This window comes from Ranitomeya variabilis, chromosome 5, assembly GCF_051348905.1.
Source record: "Ranitomeya variabilis isolate aRanVar5 chromosome 5, aRanVar5.hap1, whole genome shotgun sequence".
NCBI classification, from domain to species: Eukaryota; Metazoa; Chordata; class Amphibia; order Anura; family Dendrobatidae; genus Ranitomeya; species Ranitomeya variabilis.
Window position 1 is genome coordinate 674,641,310 of NC_135236.1, and position 24,083 is coordinate 674,665,392.

Sequence of the window (24,083 nt, forward strand, 5' to 3'; positions counted from 1 at the left end):
CTGTGTGTGTTCCCGATAGTGTGCGCCTCTGTGTGTCGTCCCGGTAGTGTGCGCCTCTGTGTGTCGTCCCGGTAGTGTGCGCCTCTGTGTGTCGTCCCGGTAGTGTGCGCCTCTGTGTGTCGTCCCGGTAGTGTGCGCCTCTGTGTGTGTTCCCGGTAGTGTGCGCCTCTGTGTGTGTTCCCGGTAGTGTGCGCCTCTGTGTGTGTTCCCGGTAGTGTGCGCCTCTGTGTGTGTTCCCGGTAGTGTGCGCCTCTGTGTGTGTTCCCGGTAGTGTGCGCCTCTGTGTGTGTTCCCGGTAGTGTGCGCCTCTGTGTGTGTTCCCGGTAGTGTGCGCCTCTGTGTGTGTTCCCGGTAGTGTGCGCCTTTGTGTGTGTTCCCGGTAGTGTGCGCCTCTGTGTGTGTTCCCGGTAGTGTGCGCCTCTGTGTGTGTTCCCGGTAGTGTGCGCCTCTGTGTGTGTTCCCGGTAGTGTGCGCCTCTGTGTGTGTTCCCGGTAGTGTGCGCCTCTGTGTGTGTTCCCGGTAGTGAGCGCCTCTGTGTGTGTGTTCCCAAACTCCAAAAACCCAATGCATCGGGTAATCTCCTTCCTCCTGTGTGTGTGAGTTCCCCATGGTGTGTGCCTGGGTGTCTCCCCCTCGCACGGTGCCCTCCTGGCGTCTATCAGTTTCCCGTGTACTGTACTGATGTCGCCTCCTCAGCAGTGATTCTGTGGTGAGAGTGTGCGCTGCCCTCCTGGCACTTTGTAGAGGGCACTGCAGTCTGTGCCAGGCACATTGTAATCACAGGGCGGCTGACGGCGGCCTGTAAGAAGCCGAGCTCGTAATCTTCACGGTAACACAGGTCCTGTTCCCACGCTTGGTGGTCGCGCCTCGGTGGTCAGCACCCTGGTGGTTAGCACCCTGGCTGTCAGCGCCTCGGTGGTCAGCACCCTGGTTGTCAGCGCCTCGGTGGTCAGCACCCTGGCTGTCAGCGCCTTGGTGGTCAGCACCCTGGTTGTCAGCGCCTCGGTGGTCAGCACCCTGGTTGTCAGCGCCTCGGTGGTCAGCACCCTGGTTGTCAGCGCCTCGGTGGTCAGCACCCTGGTTGTCAGCGCCTCGGTGGTCAGCACCCTGGTTGTCAGCGCCTCGGTGGTCAGCACCCTGGTTGTCAGCGCCTCGGTGGTCAGCACCCTGGTGGTCAGCACCCTGGTGGTCAGCGCCTCGGTGGTCAGCGCCTCGGTGGTCAGCACCCTGGTGGTCAGCACCCTGGTGGTCAGCGCCTCGGTGGTCAGCGCCTCGGTGGTCAGCACCCTGGTTGTCAGCGCCTCGGTGGTCAGCACCCTGGCTGTCAGCGCCTCGGTGGTCAGCACCCTGGTTGTCAGCGCCTCAGTGGTGGCGCTGTGTGGAGTCCTCGCTGCGCCCACCACCGGGCGACATTCACTCTGGTGCAGGGAGTAATTGGGGTTTTGTAGCCGCAGCTCTGACACAGTCCGCGATGGTAACAAACCCTCAGCTTATATATTATTTTCTTTCATCTGATGCCTAATCCAGAAAATCATCGACCGACCGATAATCCAGACTATTGATGGCCGCCCATCAGTTGGCTGCTGATTTATTTCTTTTGGGGGGGATATAATTCATATTTTCCTACTGAAAAAACACCTTGAGGTATTTTACTCCACTCGGTGTTTCTGGCGTGGCCGCCGTCCGTTACTATAGAGCGACCTTGATTACTGATATCTGACACAGCATCCAATCAGAGCTCAGTTTCCATTCTGAGACATGCACTGGAAAAATCAAACGTGGGCTCTGATTGGTTGCTATAGGCAACGAGGCCTACAGCATTTCTGAGGCCCTGTCTGTGTCGTGTGTTTCTTGCCAGACTTGCGTGTAGCATCCTATCAGATCCCGGCTTTCATTTTCTAACCTGTAACGGACAAATGAAAGCTGGTTTCTGATTGGTTGCTCTGCCATGAGTCGGAGTGAATGTTTTGTTCACCCATGACCATGAGAAATTTTCGTTTTCTGCCTTACCTGTATATAAAGTAGTTTGTGTCCTCTATGGCGCCATGTATTACAGAAAGTGACAACATCGGCCTCCTCAAGAGCATGTAGCTCCGGAGTAGTCACCAGTGATGTCTGGGACTGTTGCTAGGCAACGTGACTTGTCTGTTTTAGTAAAAAGTAGTATTAAAAATTACATAAAATGCTTAATTGACCCATTTCTATTATTCCTCCTGGACGTATAAGTAAATTGACAATTGGGCGTTACCACTTTACCCCTTTAATTGACAGATTAGGCTACACTTTATTTTCTGGAGTTCCCCTCACATTCGTAGTTAATAAATGTGTATATATAACGTATAGTTCTGCCATCGCCTTCCTTAGGCTGCTAGTCTGCGTCCTAAACAATATGGCGGGACGGGATTAGGGCAGAGATCTGGGAAGAATGTAACTGTTCTTCCGGCAGCCGAGGACACCTGTATAACGGTTTTGGCAGAAACATACATTTAGGTGAAATCGATGTTTCCATTTTGTTTTCGTACTTTACATTTCCATGGCAGCGCGGCGTCCTGAGTACAAGGAGCCGTCTAATCTGCTGCACAAGGTGACTGGTGTCTTGTTGCCAGCTATGCGCTAATTCTAAATCCCATTGTTCTTGGCCGGAGAAGGAATTCTGAGATTACCGTTAGTCAAACGTCTGAGAGCGGGAGAGGAAAGAGACCACAGGGGGCTACAAGCCGCAGTCTCCTGACATTATATTCTGGGAAGTTATACACAGGTGAAAAGTGTGGAATACTGCCCCTATGTACAAGAGTATAACTGCTATAATACTGCCCCTATATACAAGAATATAACTACTATAATACTGCTCCTATGTACAAGAATATAACTACTATAATACTGCTCCCATGTACAAGAATATAACTACTATAATACTGCTCCTATGTACAAGAATATAACTACTATAATACTGCTCCTATGTACAAGAATATAACTACTATAATACTGCTCCTATGTACAAGAATATAACTACTATAATACTGCTCCTATGTACAAGAATATAACTACTATAATACTGCTCCTATGTACAGGAATATAACTACTATAATACTGCTCCTATGTACAAGAATATAACTACTATAATACTGCTCCTATGTACAAGAATATAACTACTATAATACTGCCCCTATGTACAAGAATATAACTACTATAATACTGCCTACTATGCACAAGAATATAACTACTATAATACTGCTCCCTATGTACAAGAATATAACTACTATAATACTGCTCTTATGTACAAGAATATAACTACTATAATGCTGCCCCTATATACAAGAATATAACTACTATAATACTGCCCCTATGTACAAGAATATAACTACTATAATACTGCTCCTATGTACAAGAATATAACTACTATAATACTGCCCCTATGTACAAGAATATAACTACTATAATACTGCTCCTATGTACAAGAATATAACTACTATAATACTGCTCCCTATGTACAAGAATATAACTACTATAATACTGCTCTTATGTACAAGAATATAACTACTATAATGCTGCCCCTATGTACAAGAATAGAACTACTATAATACTGCCTACTATGCACAAGAATATAACTACTATAATACTGCTCCCTATGTACAAGAATATAACTACTATAATACTGCTCTTATGTACAAGAATATAACTACTATAATGCTGCCCCTATATACAAGAATATAACTACTATAATACTGCCCCTATGTACAAGAATATAACTACTATAATACTGCTTCATGTACAAGAATATAACTACTATAATACTGCCCCTATGTACAAGAATATAACTACTATAATACTGCTCCTATGTACAAGAATATAACTACTATAATACTGCTCCTATGTATAAGGATATAACTACTATAATACTGCCCCATGTACAAGAATATAACTACTATAATACTGCCCCTATGTACAAGAATATAACTACTATAATACTGCCCCTATGTACAAGAATATAACTACTATAATACTGCTCCTATGTACAAGAATATAACTACTATAATACTGCCCCCTATGTATAAGAATATGACTACTATAATACTGCCCCTATGTACAGCAATATCTGTACTTTGTTATTAGATGTGTGTCTCTGGTTTGTGTTGTAGTAGAGTCGGTTGTGTTCGGTGTAGTATGTTGCAGTGTGAGCTGTGTCCTTGGTCCGGTGCGGAAATGACTTTCATAGTTTCCCTCTTGTGTTCTCTCAGCTGTAAGTTAGCTGGACGTTGTCCATCGCTTTCCAGTTGTACTCTCTGATTTTAAAGGGCCAGTAGCCTTACAGTTGGCAGCTTATAATAGCGAGTCCAAAGCTGACACTTATGTTACCGCATTATCACTTTTAAGACACTAAAGACAGCCTGGAATGGCTGATAACAGTGAACAATAGATTTCATTGACCTGCACACTCTTTTGTGATGTGCTATGTGACTCCTAAACTGGAGCATCTCCTGGAAGTGATGTTGTGTTATTCCTGGTCAGGATGGAGTAGCGCAGCCGCGCGCCCTGCTGACATGGCAGCTGCACACATATTGTCTAGACGTCTCCTCCAGAGGCTGAGATTACTTTATAATTTCATCCTGGCCATTTTCCTGCAGAGCCGCACTGTGGAAATGACTGAAAACACTGTGCAAAGAAAAAAACAACGAAATACAATACATAACTAACCCAAAGGAGCAGCACGACCGACGCTGCAGAAAAATATGTACAAAAAGAGGAATGACCTATTGGAAAGCCTGTAGATTGGGTCTATAGGTGCAGCACTGGTTACTCAGGATAGTTCTGTGTTTAACCACCCTATTCTGGGTGTACGAGAAATACGCCATTGCCACACTTCGCGCCTCTCTGTAGAGAACTTCTATACTGTGTCTGCATCCAACTGAAAAGGACTATGAGGGAGGAGCATGAGGAAGATAGTCCTGTTACTTAAGTGCTCACGGGCCAATCAGCATCACTGGGAGTGTTCTTGGCTATGCTGGGAGCACACCCCCTGTTGACTGAGGGATATGATTCTTTTTAGGCACCTCCTTTCTAGTCCTTTCCAGCTGGATGCAGACCCAGTTTGCCACCTCTTTTAGTAGTGTGTAACTTGAATTATAGTCAGACAGGGATAGCTAGACAGAATTATTTTTTTATTGCTACCATCCTCCTCTGTATATCCAGGCTGAGCATGGTGGGAGTGATAGTGCTGTGGCAGTGAGCACCAGTCTCTATATCTGCTGGGTATTGCCCCGATTGTTTACCTCGTCCGCTGCTGATGCTGGCAGAATCTCTTTTGGTTCAGGACAATCCTGGATTACTCTTCTGTTGTCGTCATGGCTTTTTCACGGGCCACAATTAGAGATGAAACAATGCCAACCTCTGTTTAGTGTCGTCCGTAAATGTACCGGAGGAGGTTCTTAAATACAGGGTTGCACAGGATTAGAAAAACATGCCTGTTTCTGTTACAAAAAACAGCGCCACACCTTATCTACAGGTTTTGTGCGGTATTGCATTTTAACCCCATTCAATTCTATGGAGCTGATCCGTAATACCAGATACAAACTATAAACTTGTGGCACTTTTCTGAAGAAAAGTCGCAATTTATTGAAAAAAAACCAAAAAACTCTTATCTCCCTTAAAGGGAGACATGTCACCAAGTCAAAAGTGTCCAGTTTTTGTACTTGCTTCATTCCCCTGAGTATTTCGCTTTTTGTTTTTTTGAAATCCGACATACAGTTCTAGAGATATAGACCTTTTTATTTAGTGCTAATTTTTATCTTTACAAAGGGGGCGTGGCTCAAGCGATACTATGTGGGCGTGTCTTTATGCTGCTCTAAATAATTATGCTATTAGCACTACTCAGTAAAAGTTAGCATCCAATAAAAAGGCCCATATCTCTGGGACCGTATGGTGGATTCTAAAAAAACAAAAAGTGGAATAATCAAGGAAACAACGAGAATAAAATAAGAGCAGAAATTGATTGCTTTTGACCTGGTGACAGGTCCCCTTTAAACGACCTTACGACTCCACCCCGTGTGCAGTAGGTTCTTCCTCAGGATCAGGTCGGACCAGATCTTCTTGTCTTTCGTTCTTCGCTCGTCTCTCTCTTCATTTTTCTGGCTCGGTTTAAAGTTAAGCCAAAAACTCATGTTTAACGCTTCAATGATCGAGGGAAAAACAGATATGGAGAGGAGGATGATGGGAGTTTTGTGTGGATCAAAATCGTTAAAATACCCGCACCGTGTCTTTTTCATGTGGAAAAAACTTACAGGTTGTCCCATGAGCAACGTATAAATCGTAAGGGTCAGATTTACACGGCTGGAGCACTGGGTATTTCCTCGCGGGCAGGGACGTACATAGAAAATGTGGGGCCCTATGGCAGAATTTCTAGTGGGAAAAAAAACCTTAATGTTCGGTTGGGTCACAGAAAGGCATATCTCACAAAGTAATTGTCCTATTATAGCCCCTAGATTCCCATTTCATTGCCCCTTTTTAAAGTATAATGCCAACAATAGTGTCTACACAAACACCGTAGGATACCCCCTACAGTGAATTCTTCCACAGTGCCCTCCACACGTATTGTATGATGACCCTACTGTGATCTCCAACTAGCCCTCTATATAGTATAATGAGCCCCACATGGCCCTCCATACAGTATAATGGGTCCTACATAGCCTTCCATGCAGCATAATGGGCCCCACGTAGCCCTCCGTGCGTCGTAATGGGCCCCACGTAGCCCTCCGTGCTTCGTAATGGGCCCCACGTAGCCCTCCGTGCGTCGTAATGGGCCTCACGTAGCCCTCCGTGCGTCGAAATGGGCCCCACGTAGCCCTCCGTGCGTCGTAATGGGCCCCACGTAGCCCTCCGTGCGTCATAATGGGCCCCACGTAGCCCTCCGTGCATCGTAATGGGCCCCACGTAGCCCTCCGTGCGTCGTAATGGGCCCCACGTAGCCCTCCGTGCGTCGTAATGGGCCCCACGTAGCCTTCCGTGCGTCGAAATGGGCCCCATGTAGCATCCAGGATGCCGATACAGTTGAAAGTGCATTGTGGGGTGGGGAACGGGCGGTGCCAGCGTTGTGGGCAAAATATAATCACACTGTTGGCCAGATTTGGCCCACGGGCCAGAGTTTGGCATGTTTGACTTAGCTGAACACAGTCTCCCTTTGTCCCCCCTGACTGAGGGAGACCTTGACATCGGAATCTCTCAGTAGTGCAGCCTCAGGCTTCGGGCCTGTAACCCCGTATGATCGTATTTCTGCCTAGAGATAAGATATTAGAACGTGTTTTTCACATCTTTAATGCACTTTAAGGTTTTTTTTCATCAATTTCTTCTGTCACGTCTCCTTTGAGATGAGTTTTGATGGTGTGTTTGACGCACGTAGAAGGCGATGCCTCCAGAGATGTTTTGATTACGAGGGCTTGTATAATACGAGGCGCCCGGGTCGGTGCCAGTTCTCTCCTTGTGTCTGAAGTAAATACTTTCCACTTGGCTGCAAGTGTCTGTGTTGCTGTAAATTCCATATGCGGCCTCTCCCACCCTCCCGTGTAATCACCGCGCACAAGAGGGGGAGCGCCGGCCTGAAGGATCGCACTAGAGTAAACTCGCAGCACCTGGGATGAATTAAGGAAAAAGATGGTTGCCAGAATTTAACGAGGATCCGTTAACACTGAACGTTCATCTGCAGGCGGAGGATGATGAAGTAGTAATCCACCACAACTGGCAGCCAACCGGAGAAATTGGGGTGTATTCGGGCATTATGGATTTTTCCGAAAGCGCAGCATAAACCTTGTTGTAGGCCGTAGGGAGAAGTTCTAGCACTCTGAAAATGGCGGAGGCCACAAAGCTATAAGAAGACTATAAGAATGGAGCAAAGAGTTTTCCATTTGACCGTTCCTCAGGTCAAAATGTAATTAAGAAATGTCAGTTACCAGGAACAGTGGAGGTCAAGATAAGGTCTGGAAGACCAAGCAAAATTTCAGTCAGAGATGCTGGTAGAATTGCTAGCGAGGCAAATCAGAACCCCTGCGTGACTGCAAAAGACGTTCAGAAAGATTTAGCAGGCTCTGGAGTTGTGGTACATTGTTCTACTATTCAGAGACACCTGCACAAATATGGCCTTCATGGAAGAGTCATCAGATGAAAACCTCTCCTGCAAACTCGCCATAAAATTCAGAGTCAGAAGTATGCAAAAGAACATCTAAACAAACCTAATACATTTCAGGAGCAAGTCCTGTGGACCGATGAGGTTAAATTTATGTCTTTGACCACAATGATCAAAGGTGGAGAAAAAGGGTGCAGAATTTCAGGAAAAGAACATCTCGCAACCATTAAGCATGGTGGAGATCAATCATGCTTTGGAGTTTTGTTGCAGACAGTTTTAATTTACAAATTACCATAAAGTAAATACACCCAAACTAAAATTTCTTTAATAATTTATTAAAATATATCTTTTATTTTTCAAAGTAATATGGTGTTTAAAACCACAATGTCTGTGTTGACCCCTGGATAGACTTCTTATTAGTTCTGACCTGTTAATTTAATTCCATTTTTACAGTCCCTTCGTGGGTTCATCCACTCTACTGTAGTGCCTGTGTAATGGTGCAATGCTGAGCTGTAGTGCCTGTGTAATAGCGCCCTGCTGAGCTGTAGTGCCTGTGTAATAGCGCCGCTCTCGGCTGTAGTGCCTGTGTCATAGCGCTGCTCTTGGCTGTAGTGCCTGTGTAATAGCGCCGCTCTCAGCTGTAGTGCCTGTGTAATAGCGCTGCTCTCGGCTGTAGTGCCTGTGTAAAAGCGCTGCTCTCGGCTGTAGTGCCTGTGTAATAGCGCCGCTCTCAGCTGTAGTGCCTGTGTAATAGCGCTGCTCTCGGCTGTAGTGCCTGTGTAATGGTGCTGCTGTAGTGCCTGTGTAATGGCGCCGCTCTCTGCTGTAGTGCCTGTGTAATGGCGCCGCTCTCTGCTGTAGTGCCTGCGTAATGGCGCCGCTCTCTGCTGTAGTGCCTGGGAAATGGCGCCGCTCTTGGCTGTAGTGCGTATGTAATAGCGCCGCTCTCAGCTGTAGTGTCTATGTAACAGCGCCGCTCTCGGCTGTAGTGCATATGTTATAGCGCCGGTCTCTTCTGTAGTGCATATGTAGTAGCGCCGATTCCGGCTGTAGTGCGTATGTAATAGCGCTGTGTTCGGCTGTAGTGCCTGTGTACTGGCGGCGCTCTCGGCTGTAGTTTGTATGTAATAGCGCCGCTCTTGGCTGTAGTGTGTATGTAATAGCGCCGCTCTCGGCTGTAGTGCGTATGTAATAGCGCCGCTCTCGGCTGTAGTGTGTATGTAATAGCGCCGCTCCCGGCTGTAGTGCGTATGTAGTAGCGCCGGTCCCGGCTGTAGTGCGTATGTAATAGCACCGCTTCCGGCTGTAGTGCGTATGTAGCAGCGCCGGTCCGGCTGTAGTGCGTATGTAGTAGCGCTTGTCCAGGCTGTAGTGCGTATGTAATAGCGCCGGTCCTGGCTGTAGTGTGTATATAGCAGCGCCGGTCCCGGCTGTAGTGCGTATGTAGTAGTGCGTATGTAGTAGCGCCGGTCCCGGCTGTAGCGCATATGCAGTAGCGCCGGTCCCGGCTGTAGTGTGTATATAGCAGCGCCGGTCCCGGCTGTAGTGCGTATGTAGTAGTGCGTATGTAGTAGCGCCGGTCCCGGCTGTAGCGCATATGCAGTAGCGCCGGTCCCGGCTGTAGTGTGTATATAGCAGCGCCGGTTCCGGCTGTAGTGCGTATGTAGTAGCGCCGGTCCCGGCTGTAGTGCGTATATAGCAGTGCCAGTCCCGGCTGTAGTGCGTATATAGCAGCGCCAGTCCTGGCTGTAGTGCGTATGTAGTAGCGCCGGTCCCGGCTGTAGTGCGTATATAGCAGAGCCGGTTCCGGCTGTAGTGCGTATATAGCAGCACCAGTCCCGGCTGTAGTGTGTATATAGCAGCGCCGGTTCCGGCTGTAGTGCGTATGTAGCAGCGCCGGTCCCGGCTGTAATGTGTATATAGCAGCGCCGGTCCCGGCTGTAGTGCGTATATAGCAGCGCCGGTCCTGGCTGTAGTGTGTATATAGCAGCGCCAGTCCCGGCTGTAGTGCGTATATAGCAGCGCCGGTCCTGGCTGTAGTGTGTATATAGCAGCGCCGGTCCTGGCTGTAGTGTGTATATAGCAGCGCCGGTCCAGGCTGTAGTGCATATGTAGTAGCGCCGGTCCCGGCTGTAGTGCGTATATAGCAGCGCCAGTCCTGGCTGTAGTGTGTATATAGCAGCGCCGGTCCCGGCTGTAGTGTGTATATAGCAGCGCCGGTCCCGGCTGTAGTGCGTATGTAGTAGCGCCGGTCCCGGCTGTAGTGTGTATATAGCAGCGCCGGTCCCGGCTGTAGTGCGTATGTAGCAGCGCCGGTCCCGGCTGTAGTGTGTATATAGCAGCACCAGTCCCGGCTGTAGTGCGTATGTAGCAGCGCCGGTCCCGGCTGTAGTGCGTATATAGCAGCGCCGGTCCCGGCTGTAGTGCGTATGTAGCAGAGCCGGTTCCGGCTGTAGTGCGTATGTAGCAGCGCTGGTCCCGGCTGTAGTGCGTATATAGCAGCGCCAGTCCTGGCTGTAGTGCGTATGTAGTAGCGCCACTCCCTTCTGTATTTTGTATTTATTACCTCAGATTGTTCCCTTTTGCCCCGGAGGCTTTTCTATACCCCCTTCCTCCAGGCTGCGCTGTGCACCGTGGCGAGAGCCGCCTTGTAGATGTCCAGTCCTGGGATTTAGAGGTCTAGTGCCGGGGCCATCGGGGATTAATCTACTTGAATGAGCCTCAAGTGTTTCCTGCTGTTTCTTGTCTCCCATGGCAGGTAGTCGGACTGTGGGGAGATTAGGATGGTGTCTCCGGGGCCCGCTCTCCTTTACCGGCCATTATTTTTTGCGCAGTCGCCCGGTGACCACTCCGCGGTGTCAGTCTGCGACACTGAGCCCGTACACATCATACAAGCCCGGATTCTTCACCCCGCAGTGTTTTCTCAGTAAACCGCCCTCGCCCGCGGCCTACAGGGGGAATAAAAAGCTTTTGTTTCTGTCAGCCATTGTCACAATTGTATTTGATGGCCGGCGATTTACAGGACAACTCCACTTGGACTTTTTTTTTTGTTTTTAATCTACATTTTAGGTGACACGAGCTTTCCCATCTCCAAGATCCTGTCCCAATATGTAATTATAATAATATTAGCAAATCCCTCTAAGGAGTAATGTGGCGACAAAATGGCGACTATGTGGTAAATTCGAGGATCAGACCGTAAAATATATTCCTTTTTCGGGGGCTCTCGTCGTATTATGTAGGTGGCCGCTATTTATGGGGGTCTCCTGGGGAGAGCAAAGCTCTGATCACGGCTCAGTATGGCGGCAGATGGTTCATCTAGATTAGGACTTATCCGTGAAGAACGAGGAGCTCAACAAAAATGAACATATGAAGCTTTTACGTCTGGAAATCGGTCGTCTCTACGGCGGGTGTGAAACTACAACTCCCAGAAGTGCGTCCCATCAGTTAATGGAGCTACAGGTGCCCATTTTTTTTGCAGCCTAAGTCGCCAGGTGGCCCTGTCCTATAATATCGAGTCCTACATTTCACGCCCCTTTAATACGTGGCCTAAAGTTATAGCTAAAAATTATTGTTCATTTTAAATTAAAGTTTATTGAACCGAGGAGCCAATAGGAGATGAGCTTTCATATTCTAAACTGCAGTGGAAAAATGAAACATGGATTCTGATTGGTTGCTAGGCCCCCTCAGCACTTTCAGACTGGTTACTATGGGAAACCAGGCCTGCAGTTTATTTACATCCTTCTTGTAGTGTGAATGAGGTTGTGCTGGAACTTGTAGTTCATTAATCACTAGTGCACAGCCTGTTGTGCCATGTAGGAGCTTCATTACATCTTGTATTGCTTCTGACACAACGCTCATATAATGTGGAGTTCCCCTTTAAGCGCCTTATTACATAACCTGACAGGCAGGATGGTAATGAGACGTGCGCTGATTATTCTCCTCACGTCCTTTAACGCTCGTGAGCCGTGCGGCTGCGAAAGGGAAAAGACGCTGGAGGCCTTATAGTCAGAGCGTTAAATATGAATGAAGTGGCTGATGGTACAGAATGTTCTCCATAACCGGGCGCAACGCGACTCCATGACGGCCCCATGTGTTACCGACCGATATACAGCGACACCGCCAACATATTATACACCTGAGAGCGTCAGATGTAGCTGCATATAGCGAGTGCAGCTCTGGGGTATAATACAGGATCAGTAATGTATGTACACAGTGATTGCACCAGCAGAATAGTGAGTGCAGCTCTGGGGTATAATACAGGATGTAACTCAGGATCAGTAATGTAATGTATGTACACAGTGACTGCACCAGCAGAATAGTGAGTGCAGCTCTGGAGTATAATACAGGATGTAACTCAGGATCAGTAATGTATGTATGTACACAGTGACTGCACCAGCAGAATAGTGAGTGCAGCTCTGGGGTATAATACAGGATGTAACTCAGGATCAGTAATGTATGTACACAGTGATTGCACCAGCAGAATAGTGAGTGCAGCTCTGGGGTATAATACAGGATGTAACTCAGGATCAGTAATGTATGTATGTACACAGTGACTGCACCAGCAGAATAGTGAGTGCAGCTCTGGGGTATAATACAGGATGTAACTCAGGATCAGTAATGTAATGTATGTACACAGTGACTGCACCAGCAGAATAGTGAGTGCAGCTCTGGGGTATAATACAGGATGTAACTCAGGATCAGTAATGTAATGTATGTACACAGTGACTGCACCAGCAGAATAGTGAGTGCAGCTCTGGAGTATAATACAGGATGTAACTCAGGATCAGTAATGTAATGTATGTACACAGTGACTGCACCAGCAGAATAGTGAGTGCAGCTCTAAGGTATATTACAGGATAAATAATGTGTGGAGAAGTGACTATTCTTGTATAATCCATTTCCAACAATCTGGTTTGTCACCATATTGGAGCCAGGTTATCCGGTTTACAGTCGGCCTCCGTCGCCCCGAGCTGGGACATGGGATCACATCCTACTCCAAGTGACCTCACGTCTCAGGAATGACTCGTGTCTTCACGTTCTCCTCTTATGTCTCATCCTCCAGTTTCCATCTCTGGTAAGGTTTTGCCTCTTCTGTCCAACCGTCTTCGTGTTTTTCTTTACTCCATCATAATCCTTTTTGCTATTCAGGATTCTGGGAAAGATGGGTGGCCTTCTGGGCGTTAGACAGATTTCATGTAGACTTGGGGGGGCTGTGACTGACAATATCCAACATCTGCAGGGTAGGATACGAGCTCTACAGATAACGGGGGAGGAAAGACTGAGTCAGCGCCATGTCTGCGGCTCCTGTATAAAGAAGGAAATCTGGAGAGGAGAGATCAGGAAATCCATCCACAAACGTATCCGCATCGAAACCTCATGTAATCGCTGGGGTGGAATGTAGGCAGCAGGACTTAAAGGGGAAGAAGTTCAGGAGATGTGAACGACCAATCCTGAAAATGATGGGATTCACAGGCAAAATGGTAGCCAGCCTGAGGGGCCTGGGAAAGGGTTAATAGTAAATGTGAGTTCTGCTGCCGCAACTGCCCGCCGGTTCTGTCCGCTAGCTCCTAACTGTCACTGTTTGTTTTTCAGATCTTCCGGTTCTGACTAGGCCTCAGGGGGCCATGTTAGATATATTGTGCGCCGCTCTATTCCCCCCCCCTCCTACGTCGTGAGCCGCTTCTTCCCCTACGTCGTGAGCCGCTTCTTCCCCTACGTCGTGAGCCGCTTCTTCCCCTACGTCGTGAGCCGCTTCTTCCCCTACGTCGTGAGCCGCTTCTTCCCCTACGTCGTGAGCCGCTTCTTCCCCTACGTCGTGAGCCGCTTCTTCCCCTACGTCGTGAGCCGCTTCTTCCCCTACGTCGTGAGCCGCTTCTTCCCCTACGTCGTGAGCCGCTTCTTCCCCTACGTCGTGAGCCGCTTCTTCCCCTACGTCGTGAGCCGCTTCTTCCCCTACGTCGTGAGCCGCTTCTTCCCCTACGTCGTGAGCCGCTTCTTCCCCTACGTCGTGAACCTCCTTCGCACCCCTACGTTGTGCACCCCTTCCCCCACGTTGTGCGCTGCTGCCCCACACATCGTCGTGCACCGCATCCCCACACGTGTCTGGAACAAATTTTGGGAGATTTGCTCATTTCTTTCTTTTTAGGTGTCTTCCAGAGATCCGTCAGAATTCGGCCCCATATGACTTGGGGCCGCGCAGAGCCCCCCGTTGTTTTCCGCAGGGCCGCGGGGTGACGTTTTCCATCTGCAGCAGGCACATCTGTTAGACATTTCCACTTCCCGCACGCCGCAGTCTTCTCTATTTTTAGGATTTCTACGCTCCGAATGAGATTGTACCAGAAAAACCCAAAACACATGTTCCACCCCGTGCAGGGAGGGATCGGGGTGAGGAATCACCTGTGCTTTACCGGGAGGGACGGCTCATTAATATTCATTATCAAATTATCACCTAAAAATAGACCTGATTGCACTATTTATTCGCCGCCCCTCCCTGTATCTTACTTAAGGCGTAAGAGCCCTTTAAATCTTTCTTAAAGAGACAGTACACGTGTAATCTTGTCTTTAGAGCGTGATCTATTTCTCTGTTATCAGCTGTTTCAAGCTGGGAGATGTGTTTTGCTTCGCATTATTATGCTCCTGCGCTATTACAATCTGCTAACTTTATAAACACCGGCCCTTAAATTGTTGGCCATGTGACAGTTCAGGTAAAAGTCACTGACCTCCGTGATCAACATCAGCCCTGACATCTAGGGACATTAGCTGTGGCCCCAACAAGTACCAGGGGCCCTTAAAGGTCATATAAAAGGAATTAAGGGTAGATTTGTAGAAACCGCATTTGTTGTCCCTAGCAACCAATCACGGAGCAGCTTTTATATTGCCAGAGCTGTTTGAGGAATGTAAGCTGCGCCGTGATTGGTTGCTACAGAACACGAAGTCCATTTTGCCAAATGAGGCCTAAATTCATGAAGCCTCTTTACTACAATTGCTTGCAAACATCATGTCACAATTTTTTAGGTATTTTTTTTACAATATGGCTTCCCGTAGTTACATCTATTGCTGAGAATGCTGTGTGACAACCAACATGGCCGCCTATCCAACTGTCACACGTATGGCGGCCATCTTTCCCATTGTCCGAATTAGCACATCTAGTCGGTTTACGTAACTAGGCCCGATGACAGTGGAAGGGGTACTGGTGGCCATATTGGCTTCTGCTCTCCCTCTCTGCCTGGTTATACTGTGACTAGATGGTGGCCCGATTGTAACGCATCGGGTATTCTAGAATATGTATGTAGTTTATTTATGAAGATTTTAGAATAATACATTGAATAGGATTTGGACTGCGCCTGTCGCTAATTGTTCGCAGCTGGCCATGTAGTATATAACAGCCCACGTAGTATATAGCACAGCCACGTAGTATATAGCACAGCCCAGGTAGTATATAGCACAGCCCAGGTAGTATATAGCACAGCCCAGGTAGTATATAGCACAGCCCAGGTAGTATATAGCACAGCCCACGTAGTATATAGCACAGCCCACGTAGTATATAGCACAGCCCACGTAGTATATAGCACAGCCCACGGAGTATACAGCACAGCCCACGGAGTGTATAGCACAGCCCACGGAGTATATAGCACAGCCCACGGAGTATATAGCACAGCCCACGTAGTATATAGCACAGCCCACGGAGTATATAACACAGCCCACGGAGTATATAGCACAGCCCACGTAGTATATAGCACAGCTTACGGAGTATATAGCACAGCCCAAGAAGTATCTAGTCTAGTTTGTTTTGGTTATGCACCAGTTCAGACTAGATTGCTATTCGGTCAGTTGACCATTATTTGCTATGTACTATTTTTTTCTGACTTGAACGCCCCGCCCTTCACCATGCTGTGATTTTAATTACATCCAAACACAGTTGGTTCCGACCTTCCTATAAATGCAGGCTTTACCATGTTATTAGCCATAGGTAAGTGTTCACACTAGGCAGAGAGGTCAGGGACCCATCCGATCTGAGATTACCTTGACGTTTGGTGGATGGGCTCACAACTTTTGGCCAAATCTTGTGCTAAGCATCGCATATGATTTTTTTCATAGATTTCACAAGCCATTATGCTGTTCACATTTCATGTATCGCACATTTCCTTGCTTTAGAACAGTAAAATTGAGTGCAGCCATTATCTATTTGCTATGTAAGTTTTTTTTTCACGTATTATATTGCTCAGCCCACGTAGTATATAGCAATGTGGGCATCATATCCCTGTTAAAAAAAGAATTAAAATAAAAAATAGTTATATCCTCACCTTCCGTTGGCCCCGGATCCAGGCGAAGCGGTTACCGACGCTCCTCGGGCGCTCCGGTCTCAAGAGTGCATTGCGGTCTCACGAGATGATGACGTAGCGGTCACCGGAACGTCGCGAGGAGCGGGAAAGCCCGGTTCTGGATCCGAGGGGCTGACGGACGGGTGAGTATATAACGATTTTTTTATTTTTTTTAAATTATTTTTAACATTAGATCTTTTAACTATTGTTGCCGAATAGGCAGCATCAATAGTAAAAAGTTGGTCACACAGGGTTAATAGCAGCGGTAACGGAGTGCGTTACACCGCGGCATAACGTGGTCCATTACCGCTGCAATTAACCCTGTGTGAGTGCTGACTGGAGGGGAGTACGGAGCGGGCACCGACTGCGGGGAGTAAGGAGTGGCCATTTGCCGCCAGACTGTTCCTGTCGCTGATTGGTCATGGCCGTTTTGCCGCGACCAATCAGCGACTTGGATTTCCATGACAGACAGAGGCCGCAACCAATGAATATCCGTGACAGACAGACAGAAGGACAGACAGAAAGACGGAAGTGACCCTTAGACAATTATATAGTAGATACGTCCTCCATATTGTCCCATCATCTGAAGGAAAACCACAAGTGAATGTCGGGGTGATCACAAGTATACGCAGATAGCAGCCCCCCAAAATAGAAGCCTGAAGTGGAGAGCGGCCCACCCGCTGCAGATAATGGAGTATTAATACCGCCATTATCTCCCCCTCTGCTGTGTTACTTACACAAGTTTAGAAGAAACTTCCACTGATAACTTCTCCAGATGGAGATGGCGGATGAGTCACTGATTGTGTGCCGGAGCTTAATATAGATCCCACGGAGAAGACGAGGAGCGAGCGGAAGACAGAAAAGCTTCTATGTATATATACATACATATGGCAGTATTATAGCAGTTATATTCTTGTATATAGGGGCAGTATTATAGTAGTTATATTCTTGTACATAGGGGCAGTATTATAGTAGATATATTCTTGTACATAGGAGCAGTATTATAGTAGTTATATTCTTGTACATAGGGGCAGTATTATAGTAGTTATATTCTTGTACATAGGGGACAGTATTATAGTAGTTGTATTCCTGTACATAGGGGCAGTATTATAGTAGTTATATTCTTGTATATAGGGGCAGTATTATAGTAGTTATATTCTTGTACATAGGGGGCAGTATTATAGTGGTTATATTCTTGTGTATAGGGGCAGTATTATAGTAGTTATATTCCTGTACATAGGGGCAGTATTATAGTAGTTATATTCTTGTACATAGGAGCAGTATTATAGTAGTTATATTCTTGTACATAGGGGCAGTATTATAGTAGTTATATTCTTGTGTATAGGGGCAGTATTATAGTAGATATATTCTTGTACATAGGAGCAGTATTATAGTAGTTATATTCTTGTACATAGGGGCAGTATTATAGTAGTTATATTCTTGTACATAGGGGACAGTATTATAGTAGTTATATTCCTGTACATAGGGGCAGTATTATAGTAGTTATATTCTTGTACATAGGGGCAGTATTATAGTAGTTATATTCTTGTACATAGGGGCAGTATTATAGTAGTTACATTCTTGTACATAGGGGACAGTATTATAGTAGTTATATTCTTGTACATAGGGGACAGTATTATAGTAGTTATATTCTTGTACATAGGGGCAGTATTATAGTAGTTATATTCTTGTACATAGGGGACAGTATTATAGTAGTTATATTCTTGTACATAGGGGACAGTATTATAGTAGTTATATTCTTGTACATAGGGGCAGTATTATAGTAGTTATATTCTTGTACATAGGGGACAGTATTATAGTAGTTATATTCCTGTACATAGAGGGCAGTATTATAGTAGTTATATTCTTGTACATAGGGGACAGTATTATAGTAGTTATATTCTTGCACATAGGAGCAGTATTATAGTAGTTATATTCTTGTACATAGGGGACAGTATTATAGTAGTTATATTCTTGTACATAGAGGGCAGTATTATAGTACTGTAGTTATATTCTTGTACATAGGAGCAGTATTATAGTAGTTATATTCTTGCACATAGGGGCAGTATTATAGTAGTTATATTCCTGTACATAGGGAGCAGTATTATAGTAGTTATATTCTTGCACATAGGGGCAGTATTATAGTAGTTATATTCTTGCACATAGGAGCAGTATTATAGTAGTTATATTCTTGTACATAGGGGGCAGTATTATAGTAGTTATATTCTTGTACATAGGAGCAGTATTATAGTAGTTATATTCTTGTACATAGGGGGCAGTATTATAGTAGTTATGTTCTTGTACATAGGAGCAGTATTATAGTAGTTATATTCTTGTACATAGGGGCAGTATTATAGTAGTTATATTCTTGTACATAGGTGCAGTATTATAGCAGTTATATTCTTGTACATAGGATGGTGTGACATGACTCATTGACTATAATGATACCTTCATGTGATGATTTGTCCTCGCCCGGCTCGCACAGCTGTAGTTTGTGTCAGTGTGTCAGATACAGAATACCTGTGCAGAGGCCCTTTCACATGTTGCATCTTGTTTATTTGTGAAAGTTTTTGACAGGATTTTTGTAAAGTTCACTGAGAAATACTTGATTTGACCTCACAGTGTGAATCCCCCCTTATGTGCCCCCTCATTACTGGCAGTTTCCCATCCCCCTCTTCTTCACAATAAATTAGAGACCTTTCCCACTTTGCTCACTCCCCCTTCCCGGGATCCCATTAGATGTGCTGAGGCAGCAGGTCTGTGGCCGGGCCGGGGGTCCGGGTCCACAGTAATTAGTGCGGCCTTATAGAAAGCGAACAGTCAGGGCTCTGAGTTATCCTGGGCAAGTTGGGTGACAACCAATATGGCCGCCACAGGTCTAGTTCTTCTGGTTGTTGATGGGCAGTCGTCCACGTAAAGGTAATGATTGAATTACGGGGTGTTGACAAGTCCTGATCCATTGTCACTCCGCAGCTCTGTCTGCGGAAGGAGGCGACCATTGTGACATTTCATTTCACTTTCCATCCCCCCCTTTGTTACGAGGATCTCAAGCCTTAACATGTCTACACGTCTGCTGGGATTTGGTTTGTGGGGGGTGATTATTAATGCAGCCCGGTCACGAGAGGCGCAGCTTTTACACATTGCCCCCTGTTGGGAAAGGTTCCATCCCACCTTGGGGTCCATGGCCACAGATGTGTCAGAGGTATCTAGGGGCAAACAATATGGTATCTGTTCTGATCCTAGCAGGTTAACCCCTTAGATGTCGTGAATAGGATTAAAAGCGGCATCTAAACGATTAAAGAGTAAACGTAGTTTTAATTTTTATTTCATAGATCAATAATACACCTGAAAATAAGCAACTTTGTGATATATATTATCAGAGCAATCGTTTTCTTTCTCTGCCAAAACTGATCAGCCATTGTCAAAATTCTCAATTCTGAGGTAAAATCTGTATTCACTGAAGACAGACACTATCAACTGTAAAATAAAAATCGGGAGTATACAGGGGCAGATTAGTGATGTACTGCAGGAGGCTGTATACAGGGGCCGAGGAGCGATGTACTGTAGATAGAGGCTGTATACAGGGACCGAGGAGTGATGTGCTGTAGATGGAGGCTGTATACAGGGGCCGAGGAGCGATGTGCTGTAGAAGGAGGCTGTTTACAGGGCAGAGGAGCGATGTACTGCAGAAGAAGGCTGTTTACAGGGGCAGAGGAGCGATGTACTGCAGATGGAGACTGTGTACAGGGGCAGAGGAGCGATGTACTGCAGAAAAAGGCTGTTTACAGGGGCAGAGGAGCGATGTACTGCAGATGGAGGCTGTGTACAGGGGCAGATTAGTGATGTACTGTAGAAGGAGGCTGTTTACAGGGGCAGAGGAGCGATGTACTGCAGATGGAGGCTCTATACAGGAGCAGATTAGTGATGTACTGCAGAAGGAGGCTGCGTACAGGGGCAGAGGAGCGATGTACTGCAGATGGAGGCTCTATACAGGGGCAGATTAGTGATGTACAGTAGAAGGAGGCTGTTTACAGGGGCGGAGGAGCGATGTACTGCAGAAGGAGGCTGTATACAGGGGCAGATTAGTGATGTACTGTAGAAGGAGGCTGTTTAAAGGGGCAGAGGAGCGATGTACTGCAGAAGGAGGCTGTGTACAGGGGCAGAGGAGTGATGTGCTGTAGATGGAGGCTGTGTACAGGGGCCGAGGAGCAATGTACTGTAGAAGGAGGCTGTGTACAGGGGCCGAGGAGCAATGTACTGTAGAAGGAGGCTGTGTACAGGGGCCGAGGAGCGATGTACTGCAGAAGGAGGCTGTATACAGGGGCAGAGGAGCGATGTTCTGCAGAAGGAGGCTGATTACAGGGGCAGAGGAGCGATGTACTGTAGAAGGAGGCTGTATACAGGGGCAGAGGAGCGATGTACTGCTGCAGAAGGAGGCTGTTTACAGGGGCAGAGGAGCGATGTATTGTAGAAGGAGGCTGTATACAGGGGCAGAGGAGCGATGTACTGCAGAAGGAGGCTGTTTACAGGGGCAGAGGAGTGATATACGGCAGATGGAGGCTGTGTACAGGGGCCGAGGAGGTTACACAGCAGCACAGAGTACTTAAGGAAAGCAGTTTGCTGCACGCTTGCAGGAGGAGAGGGCCATACGTGATGTTAGAAGGGGAACCCAAAAGGTTGTAACTCCAAAACAGGTGTCACAACGGCACAGAGTATTTCAGGAAAGGGCTGTTTCCTCCCCTTCTGCACTATTGGGGATGTTGTAAAGATTCGGCACTCGCCCTGCAACATATCACAGAGGAAGATGGAGAAAAGACAGAACTCCGGTACCTATGGCAACCGGCGGAAAACTGAGCGAGCGGTAATTGAAAATCAAGGGGGCGAGGGTCCTCCATAATGAGGCCGGAGAGAGGGGGTGACGGTCCCGAACCTCCCGTACAGGGGGAGCAGCTGTCTGGAGCTGCCACTGTGGATGTTACTCAGGTTGGTAAAATGGCGCCTCCCCTGTCCACAGGTGGTGTGTGGTATTACAGGCGACCACACACGGGGCGGCTCCATTCTGGTGGGGTCTCCCTCTTTGAAAGCCCAACATATCTCGACAGGGCGCCCCCCGCTGGGGGCAGCCCAAGAATGCCGCATTTTTTTTCTGACAGCTCCTTCATTCTTGCGCCAAGGAGTAAACATATGAGATGGCACCCAGCAGAACCCGCCTCTGCGGTATACAGCTCGGCCGCGCTCTTTCAGTGCTGAAATCCTCTGCGCTGCTGTGACGATGACGGCTGCGATCCGCGAGCGCTCTTTGTACGCAGGGATACACACGGCACAGACATCGCCTCTTCTCCCGTGTGACCCCCTCCGCTCTCGAGTGTCGGGTCTGTTTGTGTAGGATCCTGGAGCGCGGGATTGAATTGCAAGATGTCAGCAAAGTGGACTGGGGTGCGGGGTGAACGCGGGGCGCTGCCTGTTCACGGAAACGGCCTCACCCCGGCCGGCGCGGCGCTGTTCTTGGCAGGTAGAAGGATCTTTAATTTCCTCCAGATGATTGAAGTTGGCGTTCAGCAGAGGCCTGCGTTACAGTGTGTCAGGAGCTGACGGACAGGTTTTAAGAGCGACTCCCCACCCCCTCATTCCACTAATCTGCCTTTATTATACTTGTCATGAACCAGGTGGAACAGGATGAACAGGGGGAAAAACAATTCCTAAAACAAATAAATAAGTAATGTCCTGTTGTGTTGATCTCCGCAGATTTGACATGACGTGAGCTGCCAATCTCTGATCCTCATCATGGAACTCAAAGTGTGGGTGGACGGGGTCCAGAGGATCGTCTGCGGGGTGACGGAGGCGACCACGTGCCAGGAAGTTGTCATCGCCCTGGCACAGGCCATAGGTGAGTCTGGCCTGAAGGGGATGGGGTCTTCACGTATGTAATATAATGGTGACGACGAAGTTTAGGGGTTAAGTTGGATGCTGGAGCTCCAAGAAGATAAGCAGAGGCTCTGATCTGAAGTCTGGGGTCCAACTGGTGGAATGTGCCCAGTGGCAGAAGAAGCAGATGGCGTCCAGACTTACCGAGCACAGCTGTGGAGCACCAGACGCGCGCTCAGGCCCTTGTGTTCTAATCTTTTCAAGGTCCAGTCAGAGAAGCATTTAGTGCATGACACCTGCTCCCCGAACGCTGGCGTGAAATCGGGGGGTACGGCCTCATAGAGATTCCATCTCTCCCGATCTCCTCATAGACTAATGAATCTGTCCCGATCTCCTCGTAGATCGCATCTATCTCTCCTGATCTCCTCGTAGATCGCCATCCATCTCTCCCTGTAGACCGCCATCTATCTCTCCTGATCTCCTCATAGACCACCATCAAACTCTCCTGATCTCCTCATAGACCACCATCAAACTCTCCCGATCTCCTCATAGACCACCATCCATCTCTCCCTATTTCATAGACCGCCATCTATCTCTTCCGATCTCCTCATAGACCACCATCCATCTCTACCGATCTCCTCATAGACCACCATCCATCTCTACCGATCTCCTCATAGACCACCATCCATCTCTACCGATCTCCTCATAGACCACCATCCATCTCTACCGATCTCCTCATAGACCACCATCCATCTCTACCGATCTCCTCATAGACCACCATCCATCTCTACCGATCTCCTCATAGACCACCATCCATCTTTACCGATCTCCTCGTAGACCACCATCCATCTCTACCGATCTCCTCGTAGACCACCATCCATCTCTACAGATTTCCTCGTAGACCACCATCCATCTCTACCGATCTCCTTGTAGACCACCATCCATCTCTACAGATTTTCTCGTAGACCGCCATCCATCTCTACCGATCTCCTCATAGACCACCATCCATCTCTACCGATCTCCTCATAGACCACCATCCATCTCTACCGATCTCCTCATAGATCACCATCCATCTCTACCGATCTCCTCATAGATCACCATCCATCTCTACCGATTTCCTCATATCCCATCATCCATCTCTACCGATCTCCTCATAGACCACCATCCATCTCTACCGATCTCTTCGTTGACCGCCATCTATCTCTCCCTATCTCTTCATTGACAACCATCCATCTATATCGATCTCTTCGTATACTGCCATCTATCTCTCCCGATCTCCTCAGACCGCCATCCATCTTACGGTCTCCTCGTAGATTGCCATCAAACTCTTCGTAGACCGCCATCTGTCTCTCCTGATCTTTGTAGACCACCATCCATCTTTCCTGATCTCTTCATAGACCACCATCCATCTCTCCCGGTCTCCTCATAGAACTGACATCTATCTTTCTCGGTCTCCTCTTGCCACTGCTTGTCTCCTGTGCAACCTGCCGATCCTTTATTCCTCTGTCGTAATCATTGCAGTTTCCAGATTTTACGATTAATGTTTCTGGACAACTTTAGCCCACCCGCTGCCTGTGACCCCCCACAGTCACAAGCAGAGTCCTTCTCCTTTTCATCTCCGTATTTAATCCAACAACTGAGCCCAACTAAATAAACATTTCTGAGAACATCAAAATGTCGGCCATGTTTGTTTTTCAGGCCACATGACTGGGGTCAACACTTTGTTTTCATAAAAAGCTGTGGGATTTCGTGACACCTCCCCACACACACCCCTCATTAAAGCC

At 47.4% G+C, this 24,083-nt stretch overlaps 1 protein-coding gene across 2 annotated transcripts in view; it reads left to right on the forward strand.

Annotated features, from left to right (window-relative positions):
- Nucleotides 1-24,083, forward strand: part of RASSF8 (Ras association domain family member 8) — a 34,348-nt gene that overhangs the window by 2,100 nt on the left and 8,165 nt on the right. The window contains exons 1-2 of one of the 2 annotated variants that reach the window (XM_077266868.1): nucleotides 13,027-13,187; nucleotides 22,180-22,321. In XM_077266868.1, coding sequence (XP_077122983.1) covers nucleotides 22,219-22,321 — 103 coding nt within the window. In that variant the 5' untranslated portion in view covers nucleotides 13,027-13,187; nucleotides 22,180-22,218. Of the gene's footprint in view, nucleotides 1-13,026; nucleotides 13,188-22,179; nucleotides 22,322-24,083 lie in introns of those variants that run through there. The other variant, XM_077266867.1, reaches the window with a different exon arrangement.